Raw genomic sequence first — 13,797 nt, 5'->3', positions numbered from 1 at the left:
TGAAAGAAGTCAAAACACGCTCATAGTAAAATATTACCACTATTAAAATAACTTTTCTATTTTAATATATTTTAAAATGTAATTTATTCCTCTGATGACTGAATTTTCACAGCCATTACAGTGTCACCTAATCCTTCTGGAATCATTCTAATATGTTGATTTGGTGCTCAATAAATATTTCTTATCATCAATGTTGAAAACAGCTGTGCTGCTTCACATTTTAATGGAAACCTATGATGCATTTTTTCTTTGATTAAATGTTAAAGAATTAAAAAAAAAAAATCTTACTGACCCCAAACCTATGAATGGTGATGAAATTCTGAAACTTATTTCACAATTTGTTTAATCGAGTATAGTTCAAATATTAGCAGATTAATGCATCGGACCGATATATAGCTTTATATACACTACCGATTTTTGATGTTTTTTCCAGGAGTTTCTTCTGCTCATCAAGGCATTTATTTGATCACAAATACAGGAAAAATAAATTCATAGTGAAATATTATTATGATGTAAAAATACCCCCCCCATCCAGCCGGTCCGCGAGAATATTTTCCAAAATATATTTTCCAACTGGTCCATGGTGTAAAAAAAGGTTGGAGACCCCTTCCCTAAATACATGGTGCATGTAGACAAAATGTAACATTCAGAACTCAATTCTGCTCCCCAGAACAAGCAGAGCATTTACTGAAATGAAGCAGCAAAATGGCTGACGCAGAAGTACATGCCCGCTTAAAAGAATTGTGCACAATATGAACATGAATATATATTTAGACACAGGGTGAATTCTGATACCTCCTCTTCTTGTTTTTCTTTTCTCCTGGAATCTGTGGCATCAGTATCGCCTTCATTCGCCTCATCATCCACAATCCTGTTGTTTTCTGTTTCCTCATCGGCATCATCCTGAGGAGAAGTCAAGCATACTGCTGTCGTTACACGTTTAAGACATGGTAAGCAGCACACGTGCGGCCTGTTGTGACGGTCTACCTCTTTGTGTGCAATGGCACCGGCATCTCGATCATTGTCACTCGCCATGGCTTTGCGCGTATCTACCACATTGACAGCCGCCAGTTTAGCACTCAGCTTCTTAATGGCCTCCAATAGCATGCGAAAGAATCTGTAACGTACAAATAAGCCTGTGAGACATCAGGGAAATCCTCTGCAGTGAAATGCAATGTTGTTTTAAGCGTACTTCTGCTCCATGAACTGAAGAATCTCATTAGGGGTGAGTAGCTTGTCTTGCTGGTATCGCTCTGGGGGCAGGAAGTGGAATGTGAGTTTGAAAACACGTGACTTCTGGCTCCGTTTCTCTACCGAGCGGAAAGTTTCTATCACATCCACTTTGTGAAGCACCTGTACACGGAAAGATTAAGTGCACATGGAAGTTTATACATTCATAACAATAGTCCACCTGATTGACCTTCATCATTCCTTTCCAAACCTGTATGACATTCTTTTTACTGTAAAAACAAAAAGATGTTTTGGAGTATATCTATATTTCCACATGAGGAAAGTCAATGGGAAATGGGTGGGAAGCTCCACAAACATCTAAGAAAAATGCACCACAAGTGGTCAATATGACAGTTTGATATAATGCTATTGATCACCATTTGTTCTTGCTTTCTCAATAAAAGGAAAACGATATCATAATTTCTTCACCCTCCTGTCATTCCAAACCCATATGACTTACGTTTATCTTCGAAACACAAATTAAGGTATTTTTAATGAAACCGGAGAGATTTCAGTCCCTCTACTGAAAGTCTATTCCACCTAAAACATTGTAAAACATAATCCATTTGAATCAAACGGCTTAAATCCAAGTGTTCTGAGGAAAACACGTTTGCTTTATATGATTAACAGATTTAATTTCAGCTTTTATTCACATATTTATGGATTACTTATATGATGTCTTTATGTACTTTTTGAAGTTTTGGTTGCGTGGACTTGTAATGGAGAGACCAAAAAACCTCAGGTTTCATTAAAAAATATCCTTATTTGCGTTTAGAAAAATCTTTTGGAACAAAATGAGAGTAAATAATGGCAATTAGGTGAACTAGTCATTTAAGCTGCCATATTTGAACACACATGACCATGAATAAGATTTGAGATCTATAGTGGAGAGGAAAAATGTTTTACTGAATAACACAGCACACGGTCACAAGTAAACACTGAAACAAGTTGTGCTCACCTCTGACAAACACACACGCGTTATCTTCTTCCGCAGTAATGCGTTTTTCAGTCGGAACCAGATCTACCTCTGCAAATAACCAGATCGACTGGTTTTGACAGCAGTGTCCACAAGACCTTCACGACCAGCCATACAATGGAAAAAGAACTCCTGAAAATATAAAGACAGCCTCCAGTTAAATATAATCAAAGTTTCATTTTTCTACACAAAATGAATATTACTCTAAAAAGTCAGATTTTTAGATTTTCTGAAAAAAAAAAGAAGTGGTGCTTGACTGTACAAAACAGGCCACCATAATGCTAGGATGGTTACTACAGGGTTGCTAGTGTGTTCACCCTGACAAGCCACATGATTTGAGGTATAATTTATGTCCACAGCCCTAACTACGAGTTTAATCCTTGGGGTTAAGGGTTTGAACAAACCCTTTTGATTAAGTGTGGACACTAACGAGACTTTGCATTCACAATCAAGAACAGTCCAGTCTGAACGTACAGGAGGTTTGATCCCCGTCAAGAATCTGCCAGTTACGAATCCTCCGGATCGCGGCTGAGGTTCATAGGGCTGAAAGCAGGGCAGGGACTTCCCAGAAGGCATCAGTGGCGGCCGGCGGCCCTCCAGCTCAATCTGACCCAATAAACAGGAGATCTGCACATACACAGGAACTTGGTTCAGAGGAAGATCACGGCTGAATAACATGCCATGCTAACATCTGCCATTACCTGACCCAATCATTGTCATAATTCATCAACAGTAGATCATTAACAATCACTTGGCATAAAAGTGCTGTAGTGATGGGAGAAACAAAGCTTTTCAAAACACACAAAAGGTTTTGAACCTTAACAAAGCCGTTTTGAAAGCGGCCATCATTGATTGCAGACTGCAACAGCTCCGCAATTTGACTTGAGCAGCGCTCAAATTTTATTAATAATATCATCAACTTTGGAATTTAACATCACATTCATGATTTTCTGTTCCCAAATTTAAGACCACCTAAAATGAAATTTAAAACTTGTGTAATACCATTTAAGACTTAAAATCAGTTTGATCAAATTTAATATCTTAAGACTTTTTAAAGACACACAGGTACACTGTAAAAGTAATAAAAATAAAAAACGCTGCTGTATTCAGATAATGAAGGAAACGTTACCTGCATAGTATTTACAGTTGAACCCTTGGCTCCTGACTGCACCATCAGCTGTAGGTTGTTTTCTGGGAAGGAGCGGTGGAGACCCAGCGGCATGCACACCTGATTACAACAGATCACAAGAGATGAAACCCATCGAGACAAAGAGAGATTATGATTCCACAGCGAGAAACAAAATAAACACTTTAAACACAAGCTCTGCAATTTCAAGATGTCCCGTTTATAGACGTGCACCTTGTTGATGTTGTTGTTCACTTGATTGACCTCCTCTTTAAACTTCAGGTCCACCATGTTGAAATCTCTCTGGTCTGTGTTCAGATGTGCGTCTTGCCAGCGTTCTCTAGCTTCAGTGTCTCCAGCAGCCGCAAGCAGGTTAAACGCAGCCTGGAGAGCCTGTTTTCATGCAAGAAAGTAAAAGAATATGAATCTCTGGTTTAAGACAGGACGAGCACAATGTTGAACGAACACACAAATAAATGAAGGGGTGAGACAAAAAACATCCAGAGGGCAAAAGATCCACAGAAATAGAGAGTGGGAGTATGTGACTGTAAGATTACAGCAAATATTGTGCTTCAATATTAATAATAAAAAAGTCTATATCAAACTATGACATAATCTTTGTCATAATTTCGAAATAAATACCAAAATGTATATTTTATATGCATGGAATCTAGGACAGTTGTGCAGCAGGATGCACAGATCACTTCAGTTCATGTTTCAACTCAAAGATGAGTAGACTTTTACTGTAGTAAAGTTTCAAAGATTTGCGTACTTGATAAGCAATAGAGAAATTTACATAAGTGAGCTTAAAGACCTAACATTAAAAAGTGAATGATTTTATTGTTACTTACTACTGAAGTGAAATTATTATTATTTTTTTTAAATCAATTCATTAAAAACAAAATTACACTTTTATTGTTCCTGGTCAAAAATGAACAAACACTATTACTATTTGTAATATTACTTTCACTAAACCAAGTAATTTTTCTTAATGAGACTTTAGCAACTTTAGCTCTGTCCTTCCTGTTAATTTTCTTGCCATATGTAAATAATCATGTTATAATTAATAAACTTTACCAATAATTCATCCATTAAAGCTTGACCAGAGCATATTTCTGAAACTCTGGTATATCGTTTTAAATAAACTCCTCCTTAAATGACAGCACAAGTATTTTTTTTCAGAAAGCTACACGGTTCAAACGGTCCTATGAAACAGGAATGAGCTGGTCAATTTCAGTGATTTACCTTGGAGCCACATGTGACTGACTTTTGGATAATTTTCCTTCTCTGTTTGTTGGCTCCATCTTTTACTAGAATGTCTTCCACACCTGTCAGAAAAAAAATACAGTTTAATACAAAATACCACTCTACCTTGTTTGTTCAACAAGATAAGCTGGTATTGATGTGTGATCTTACCCAAGGTGAAACCGCGGTAAAGCTGCAGGTAGGCAGTGAAGAGCCGTGCCAGACAGCTGAGCAGTTTGCCGCTGGTCTCTCCTCCGTAGAGCTCGTAGCAGCAGTGGACCAAACCGTACGCTGAACTGCCATAGTGGGCTTTATCTAGAACTCCCAGCAAGAGCTCTCCCTGACGAATGACCACCTGAAAAACACAGTACATTACATTACTAGGGTTGGGTACCGAAACCCGGTACCAATATGGCATACCCATGTAACCGGTATGTACTAGAACCGAATCAGAACGCAGATTTCGGTGCCATGCCTGAGCCATCGATTGAAATATTTGTCCTCTGGTTCTCCGAAACGGACGTAAGAAGCATCATTACCGGCACCTCACATGAAAAATAATTTCCCGACTGAGAAAATGCAGGTGAACTCAAGTCGGAAAACTCTAATAATACAAATCCAACACATCTTTGTAGTAACGCAAGTGTCCATGTTGTTTCCACATTCCGACTTAAAAGCACAACTCGGGAAATGAGAGCATCCGAGGAGCGCGTGAATGCAGTAATTACACTTGCTCTGATGGCAGCAGGTAGCCTTCTGTTAACTAAGCTAAACATGCTTAAATTAAAACGCCTAAAGCTAAACTTCCCTTGTATTCACATTTCTAAACCTGTTGTCCAACAAAAGAGAACATTATAACCGTTTTACTCCACAACACCAGTCAAATGCTTCCTTTTGTGATCTGATGTGGCTTCTTGTCACAGAATGAGGCAGAAAATATTTTCCATAGAACTTTAAAAAATACATCGATTAGCAATGGATTATAAATATACTTAATTATTATTAAAATACCAGAGATGGCTTTAATAACACAGATAAACTATATTGTTGCAGTAGATTGTTTATGGTCTATGTTTTATCATTCAAAACGTTTGTATGTTCTGTTTACTCAGTTACAGCTATAATAGCGATGCCTTTGTCCATATGCAGCGTCACCGTCTCAGTCCGGTGCGGGTAAAATAATTATAATGCTGAAGGTGAGGTACTCACCTTTATATTTATTCATTAAATAACTTATAAAGTAATTTGAAAACCTTGTGTGAGACATAATTTCACAAACAGCGTGAGTGAATCACCGCACACACTCTCTCTTTCTCTCTCAAAATATGCAAATGGCTTCAAATCACCACATAGCGTCTGTCTATAAGCGAGCTGCACGCTGCACAGTTGACACAGGAATTGTCACTTGCACAATCGAGGCAGTGTCGCATCATCACTAAAGTTTATAAATTGCATTACTTTTTAATTCTTGCCAGTGTTTAACCATTCAGCACTCGTGCGCTCACATAAAGCCAGGTTCACATTACTCCGGTTGCAGTGCATACGTGGTGCGTATTTTTTCCACGCTTATGTTAACGGATTAAAGCGTTCACTGCACACGGTTGCGGTGCGGCAGTGCGTTCAGGAGCGGTGCGTCTGCAGCAGTGCAGAGATCTTTTCCGCACCAAGTGTTTGCTGCGCTGCAAGCGCTGAATTAAAGAAACAGTGCATTGTTTTCAGTAAATACAAACATGGATTGACATGAAAATGTAGTAATAATTACACCATAAATACATATTATTAAAGTCTACTGTGCTTCACAGTCAACACATATGGCTTTTTGGCTAGGTTTAAAGGGAAAGAGCACTTTTAGATAAACAAAGCAATAATAGATGGCACTCGTGGAGGAAGGAAAACAAAGTTCTTTATGAACCGCAGGATTGCTTGTAATAAAGATTTAAATGCAAAAGGAAAGGCAGTAGAGCTGACCATTTCAGTCAATGGTAAGTTTGTGATAACGTAAGAAAAGTAGTTTAAAGGGGTCATTCAATTTTTCCTTTCTCTTTGGAGTGTTACAAGCTCTTGGTGCATAAAGAAGATCTGTAAAGTTGCAAAGACTAAAGTCTAAAATCTAAAGAGATATTCTTTATAAAAGTTAAGAGTCAGCCACGCCCCCCTAAAACGGCTCGTTCTAACACGCCCCCACATATCTACGTCACTGTGTGGGAAGATTTGCATAACGCCGCCCAAATGTTCACGAAAAGAAAGGCGGCGTAACTTTTATTTTCGCTGTAGTATTGTTGCTGCTGCCGCCATGTCGTGAAGGCGCTGTGTGTTTCGTTGTGAAAGCAAATTGGATTTGAAATCAAAATAATGGATAAATGTTGTGTTTGTGGTACACAAACAGTAGCAGACTCGTGTGAAAGCACAGTCCATGCTGCTTCTCCTCTCACAAGAGTCACCTAAGAGGGGAATTCCCCCCATTTTCAAAAATGAAATTCAGGCCCTGAATAAATGTCTAAAAATCCTGATTGGAGTATCACACTATACATAGTTATAAATGATAAAAAGAAGGCTTTAAAAAGATCTGTATCGGTGATCGGTATCTGCAGATACTGCTTTCTGTGATCAGCCTCAAAAATCCTGATCGGAGCACCCCTACTGGATATGTGGATTTTCTGTGCGAGGGCGCCCTCTGGCATCCAGTATGAATGAAACAGACATCATGTGTTTATAGTGCTAATGGCCAATCCATTATTTTTGGGGGAATTTTTCTTTATTTTATTTTTTTATTTTTTTAAATAAGTATCGGTTCAGGCACTGGAACCGTGTTAGAAGTATCGATTTGGCACCGGTATCGAGAAAGAAAAAAAAAACGATACCCAACAGGAACAATCATGATAATCTTTCTTACACAAGATATATTTTATTAAATATCCCTGCATGAGCTCCATAACTTCATTGTGTAATGACTACATGTGCTACTACTGCGACAGAGCTGACAGATTTTTTTTAACTTTGTAAAAACTGAAGCAGGGTGTATGTACTCTTATGTTAATTTTTCGAGCAGTTTCTAAATTTAGTCTCAGTCCTGTGTTAAAATTTTTATCATATTTAGTCAACCTATCCTTTTTTTTTTGGGGTGAAGTTTTTGTTGTCTAAAAATCTGGGAATTTTAGTCCAGATTTGAAAACTTGGTTACATTTATAATCACAATTATTTGCTCAAAACTATAATTCAATTTTGTTGTCATTTGAGAAATGTCATCAGAATTAATTGCAATGCCACCAATAACCACAAATAAAGGAGCAGTCGTGGCCTAATGGTTAGAGAGTCTGACTTGGGTTTGAGTCTCAGGTTTGGCAGGGATTGTACAGTTCGTCAGTCAGAAGGTTTGATGGCAGATTAGCACAGCAAACAGCGCAAACATCCGTGTGAAGGAACACAGACTGGCTCTATTACAATTTAATCTGAGCAGCACATCTCTCTGGAGATCACAAAACTCCAAATTACATTTAAACTCTTGACATCTAGAACCCCATGGAGGTCTATATTTTTCTCCTCTATTTTATAAACTACATTTTAGTCTCCTCTTTTTCATTAATGATATTGCATGTTGATATAGTCATAGTTTGTGTTTATTGATTGTCTCATCTTTGTCTAGTCTTAGTCATGCAAAAAGTTACAAATATTTTTCATCACAGTTCTTGTTAAAGAAATGAACACTAGTGCGCTGTAACAGCACTATTATAGAGTATATTCCTTGATTACCTGAGATTCACACATAGTTTCCGGCTTGTATCCTGGAACCGCTCTGGGAGGTTCCTTCACCCAGGCTTTACTGGGAATCTTTGCTTTTCCCATCAAGTTTAAAGGGATGCTGTTTTCTGGGATGACATTCAGCAAAAGGGTCGACACCACCTTGAAAAGGCAGCAAAAATGTGGTATTTATGTTCAACTGTTTTGTTTTTGGGCATCTGGAAGGTATCTGTAAGAATGCAATCGGGGTACACTGCAGGCTGAACTCATGCATAAACATATCTGATGACAATACAGATCACACACGCATTAAGATAACTAGATTACCTGCTTTCCTGTCCAGAGAGGCACAGGTTTAAAGAGCGCGGGAGGCAGGAGCTTCACTCTGCCAATCTTGTCTGTCAGGCCTCTGTAGACTAGTGCAGTGTACTGATCCCGTGTGAAAAAACAGCCACGGATGGTCATGCTGGCGCCAGACACCATGTGGTCCTGAATCAGGCCGGCCAATGGCTTCCCATCCTACAGAAGGAGCAGAGACCAGTGAAGTGTTTTCCAAAATGAAAGACAATTCATATTTAAGTTGTTTAATTTTTCTAGATGAAGTCTCACTTTAGGCACTAAGTACTGCTGGTCTGTGCTCACTAGCGTGTAGGCTTCAGCTCTGCCCAGCTCGCTCTGAGGGAAGTGAGCGTTCATCTCGTCACCATCAAAGTCAGCGTTGTAGGCCTTACAGTTGGCATAATGTAGTCGGAGCACTTTCTCTCCGGGCAGGATGCGAGCACAGTGGGCCTGAATTGATGGTCTGTGGAGAGTGGGTTGACGGTTTAACAGCAGCACATCCCCATTAATGATGTGCCGATTTACCTACAAAAGAGAAGCAATTGTCAATGGACTGAATCAACAAATAAAAAAATTTTTAATGTTGACTTTGCATTTACGGTACACTTGATTCAAAACTACTATATTAATATTTTCACAGTGTATTTACAGTAGAATGTGTAGCAGATAGGAGCTGTGTAATATGTTGACTATGCATCGTAACTGTTGTTTCAACAATGTGAAAGCTGATATTATGTCACTCACTTCACAAAAACCAAACACAAACTGATAGTGCAGGCGATAATGCATGGTGTAGCCTAATAAAATATAGTAAGGATGACCCCTAAGAAAAAAACCTATGTATGTGATTTTTTTTATTATTTTTTTTATATTTCTACAAAATACATACTTTTCAGTACAGGTAATCAATAACACACAAGCAAGTGTGCCGTTTTCCCGAATAGCAGCATACTTGCAAATGTGACACTGATTTTACACAACAGTTCAGTAATAAACAACAAGTTAATATTTAGAAAAAATGTTGTCCATATTGTTTGTTTTTGCTCTATTTCACCAAAACAAACAGTTCCAATCCACAGCAGAACTTTTGTGTAACACACATTTCATTCCTGTATCAATCATCATTTTTTAACAAATCAATCATTCAGCAATCATTGCTTTATTCCTGAATGAATCAGTCTGAACAAATTGGGTGAATAATTGACTCAATGACTCACCTCCACCAACTGACAGTTTTAGTTTCATATTTAAAGTATAATTTCATTCAAAATCATTTCATATTTTAAATATTCAAAATATTATTTTTAAAACAAATCTCATAGCATGATTTATGCAATTGTAATTGGCTAATTGCAGTGTAAATACATTTACACTTTGTCTGATTATTCTAATTGAATTTTGATTAAATGTAAGAAGGTGACAAACACTGATGCATACATCTAATATGTTTAGAAAAAACTGATCTTATAGAAGTAAAATGTCCCAGGAAATCAATTTAAGGTGGAAAATATCACCCCTTACTGAAAAAATCACTGCTATGAACTAACTGCTGCACTGAATATGAAGAATATGAAAAACTTTCTGAGTCGGCTATCCAACATCAAGGTATAATTTGTCAATATTACACACCCCTAGAAGCAACATTCAATTATTAATATAGTATAAAACTGATCTTATAGTGTGCGTAGACTAGCTATCTAACAGTATGGCTCATGAAACTAGATGTTATAATATTATACAAAATCTACCCAAATAGCAGTGCATCTTTGTCAAGATAACTGACTCACAATCTTCATGGGTATCCTGTGCTGGCCGGTGCTGGGGGTCAGGAGCTGTTTGGCCACGGCTTCTCTCTGGGTCAGGTTGCTGCTGCTGAGGATGGTTCGAGACCCGTCTTCATTAATGACCATGGAGGCTCCAGGGTGGATGCTGGGTCCATTCAGCACTGCCTGCCGGAGTTCCTTCACATTCCAGGGTGTCACCGGCTGTGGGTACGTCAACTTGGTAGCAAAAACCTAGAGGAACCATATCAAACGACTTTAAAAAAAACACCAAAATCAGTATTAAACACTTTTGTACAATGGCTGCTAAACTGGATATTTCACTGCTAACAATGAAAACATATGAACGCTACTTTCATGCCTCTCATATAACTCTGAAATCGCTCTCTTTCCATATCAAAGCAAGTACAGAGAGAATTACTACAGCTACTGGACTTTATTATGTATTGTTTGGTGAATATGTCATGTCCATGTATTTCTTTATTTGATAAGTAGCTGTTCAATAAGCAGAATAACGAACAGTCAGCCCAAACACTATCAAAAACGTTATCAAAAGGTAAAATCCAGTCTCACCATTGGTATTCCAATCTCATTGGTTCCGATGTACATATCAGGACAAATGACTGAGCGTGCAGCGTAATCCACGCGCTTTCCCATCATGTGTTTCCTGAACAAACCCTCTTTCTTCTCCAAGAGCTGAGAAACACATTCGAAAGAGACAAACACTTCAAAACCTATTTTAGTTCATAATGGATTCTGACCTTGAGATCTGTCACACACTGACCTGACGGATGCCTGGGAACTTCTCAGTCATCAGTTTGTCCATGTCGCTGTCAAACACTATGTTGACGTGACTCTGCAGGCGGATCCACATGTTATAGAGCTTGTCTGTGAGAGTCAGCCCTTGGATTCCCGTTAAGAAGGTCTGATCTATCTGACTGATCTCTGTAGACTGAAGAAATGACAGATCATGAACACACATGGCACTTCTCATAAGAGAGGTGCAAATAAATGGATGGATTTGAAATGGGGAAGGAAATCGCAACTGATTTACTATACTATCATTAAAAAATATACACATACAACTGCTGAAATTAAATCAACAAAACACAATATTTCCTCAATTTCCTGAAAATAGATTTATGATCATTTACGTAAAACGATTTACAATGTACTTCCTCAAAATGCACATGATTTTATGGATTTCCCCTGTTAAACACAGAAACATTCAATAAAATGTATACTTTAGGGAGTAACATTTTTTGGACCCTGTCTACAACTTGGGAAGTTGAAATAAATGGTCAAATTGTCTTCGTTTTTATAAATTGGTTTGTGTTGACTGTATTTGTCATTCAACCTTGGTACCAAAGTTATTGACAGAATTATGCATATATTATTTGCATTCATTTATGGAAAATTTTACCATATAATTTTTCTACAAACCAACATTTAGTCCAAACTACCCCCTACTGAGTAACAGCTCAATTTGTGGTAAATTTGCAATCCTGTTACCCATTCTTTTTTTCACATTTTAATGAATTTCTACATTTAATTAACATCTATGTGCCAAATTAATAGGGTACAACCATTCTATAAAAATAATATTAAAAAAAGCTCACAATGTTATATGAGTTTCAAGCCTTATATGCTTCATGGAAACTACTACATATATAAAGAAAGATTCATGCAACAAATTAAATAACTCAGATTCAAAGTGATAACAATAAATTTAGCGTATTATTGTATTTAGTTTATTGTTAACATAAATTCTTCCCACCTGCTCCATCTCTGTCTGTGTATCTTCAGTAGCGTTGGTCTTCTCAGCAGCGATTAGTGCGAGCAGTTTCTGAATGATGAAATTATCCTTTAACACGGCCTGGAGGTTCACGGTCTGTCCGTTGGTGAACATCTGGTCTCCCAAACGATTAACAGGCCTGTACCTGTACACACACACACACATACACACACACACACACACACAACTCATTCAGTCAAATATCTCTCTGTAAAAACAGGAAACTACATAATCATCTCAGAGTAATGTCTAACAGGTTGTTGTATACAGGACATTGTACATACAGTGATAAACTTACCTGCATGGAGGAACCACAAGCAACTCCAAAAAGAAAACTTCAGGACTGAAGCCTTTCTCGGAGTTGTTCATGTCAAACCCTGAGAACAGATGCTTCAGGAAGAAACCTAGAGAATCAAAATGATACATTTAAAAAACCTTTTGTTTGCATTACGAAATCTAGAAAGAAAATGGGAATTAAACTCAACCCATCTTACCTTCTTTCTCCCAGAGTTTGATGACGTGTTCTCGTAGCAAACTTGGTGTCAAGAATCCACGTTTGGTAATCAGTGAATCATCTGGAAGCAAACACAAATACTGTAGATACTCGCAAAGCGTAAACCCACTGTAGATCTGCATTTACACTGCTAAAATACAGGATTACATTTAATGCAGTTTCTGTCTTTCATTGACTGCATACATGTTAAATATTTTAAAATCATTTCGAAGTTAACATATCGTCACTGATTGCATTTATTTAGAAAATGTTATTTTCAAAATAATTGCAAAATTCGCTATCCAGTATAATAGAGTTTGTTATACTATAAATTTACTGATGAAATCCTTTATTATCAGGCATTATTACTCCATTCAAGTCCTCACCCATAAAGAATACAACTATATAACTTTTTTTAACATTATCTTCTGCTCTTATGTGGTAAGAAGAAACCCAAAAAACTTTATAATCTGCATCTATTGACCACCGACACATTGATACAGTAATGGTGGTTTGATGTTGAATGACCACCAAACAGCAAAGTACGGTCTTACTTAAACTGTGACCCTGGACCACAAAACCAGACTTAAGTGTCAATTTTGTAAAATTGAGATTTATACATCATCTGAAAGCTGAATAAATAACCTTTCCATTGATGTATGGTTTGTTAGGATCGGACAATATTTGGCTGAGATAAATCTATTTGAAAATCTGGAATCTGAGGGTGCAAACAAATCTAAATATTGAGAAAATCATCTTTAAAGTTGCCCAAATGAAGTCCTTAGCAATGCATATTACTAATCAAAAATTAATTTTATATATTTACGGTAGGAAATTTACAAAATATCTTCATGGAACATGATCTTTACTTAATATTCTAATGATTTTTGCCCCAGCGACTTAAAGGGGTTAGTTCACCCAAAAATGTCAATTAGGCTGCGTTTTACTCACCCTCAAGTCATCCTAGGTGTATATGACATTCTTCTTTCAGACGAATCCAGTCAGAGTTATATTAAAAATTGTCTTTGATCTTTCAAGTCGTTTCATGGCACTCAGCGGGTGTTGCATTGCTTC

The 13,797-nt window shown here is 37.4% G+C and overlaps 1 protein-coding gene across 1 annotated transcript in view; it reads right to left on the bottom strand.

Moving 5' to 3' along the window:
* Positions 1–646: 646 nt before the first annotated feature.
* LOC107558039 (DNA-directed RNA polymerase I subunit RPA1-like) overlaps positions 647–13,797 on the bottom strand; it is an 18,605-nt gene continuing 5,454 nt past the window's right edge. Inside the window, exons 7-26 of the mRNA XM_016241645.1 lie at positions 12,725–12,805; positions 12,529–12,634; positions 12,213–12,375; positions 11,220–11,387; positions 11,009–11,131; positions 10,442–10,669; positions 8,925–9,179; positions 8,643–8,834; positions 8,328–8,477; positions 4,749–4,932; positions 4,578–4,660; positions 3,567–3,725; positions 3,336–3,434; positions 2,681–2,833; positions 2,256–2,338; positions 2,189–2,225; positions 1,193–1,353; positions 988–1,117; positions 777–903; positions 647–687 (exon numbers count right to left, since the gene is read on the bottom strand). Coding sequence (XP_016097131.1) covers positions 647–687; positions 777–903; positions 988–1,117; positions 1,193–1,353; positions 2,189–2,225; positions 2,256–2,338; positions 2,681–2,833; positions 3,336–3,434; positions 3,567–3,725; positions 4,578–4,660; positions 4,749–4,932; positions 8,328–8,477; positions 8,643–8,834; positions 8,925–9,179; positions 10,442–10,669; positions 11,009–11,131; positions 11,220–11,387; positions 12,213–12,375; positions 12,529–12,634; positions 12,725–12,805 — 2,723 coding nt within the window. The remainder of the gene's footprint in view (positions 688–776; positions 904–987; positions 1,118–1,192; positions 1,354–2,188; positions 2,226–2,255; positions 2,339–2,680; positions 2,834–3,335; positions 3,435–3,566; positions 3,726–4,577; positions 4,661–4,748; positions 4,933–8,327; positions 8,478–8,642; positions 8,835–8,924; positions 9,180–10,441; positions 10,670–11,008; positions 11,132–11,219; positions 11,388–12,212; positions 12,376–12,528; positions 12,635–12,724; positions 12,806–13,797) is intronic.

This window comes from Sinocyclocheilus grahami, unplaced genomic scaffold (genome assembly GCF_001515645.1).
Source record: "Sinocyclocheilus grahami isolate Dianchi unplaced genomic scaffold, SAMN03320097.WGS_v1.1 scaffold630.1, whole genome shotgun sequence".
Lineage (NCBI taxonomy): Eukaryota > Metazoa > Chordata > Actinopteri > Cypriniformes > Cyprinidae > Sinocyclocheilus > Sinocyclocheilus grahami.
Note: the sequence above shows the minus strand (reverse complement) of the source record. Positions and strands in the feature narration are given on the sequence as shown.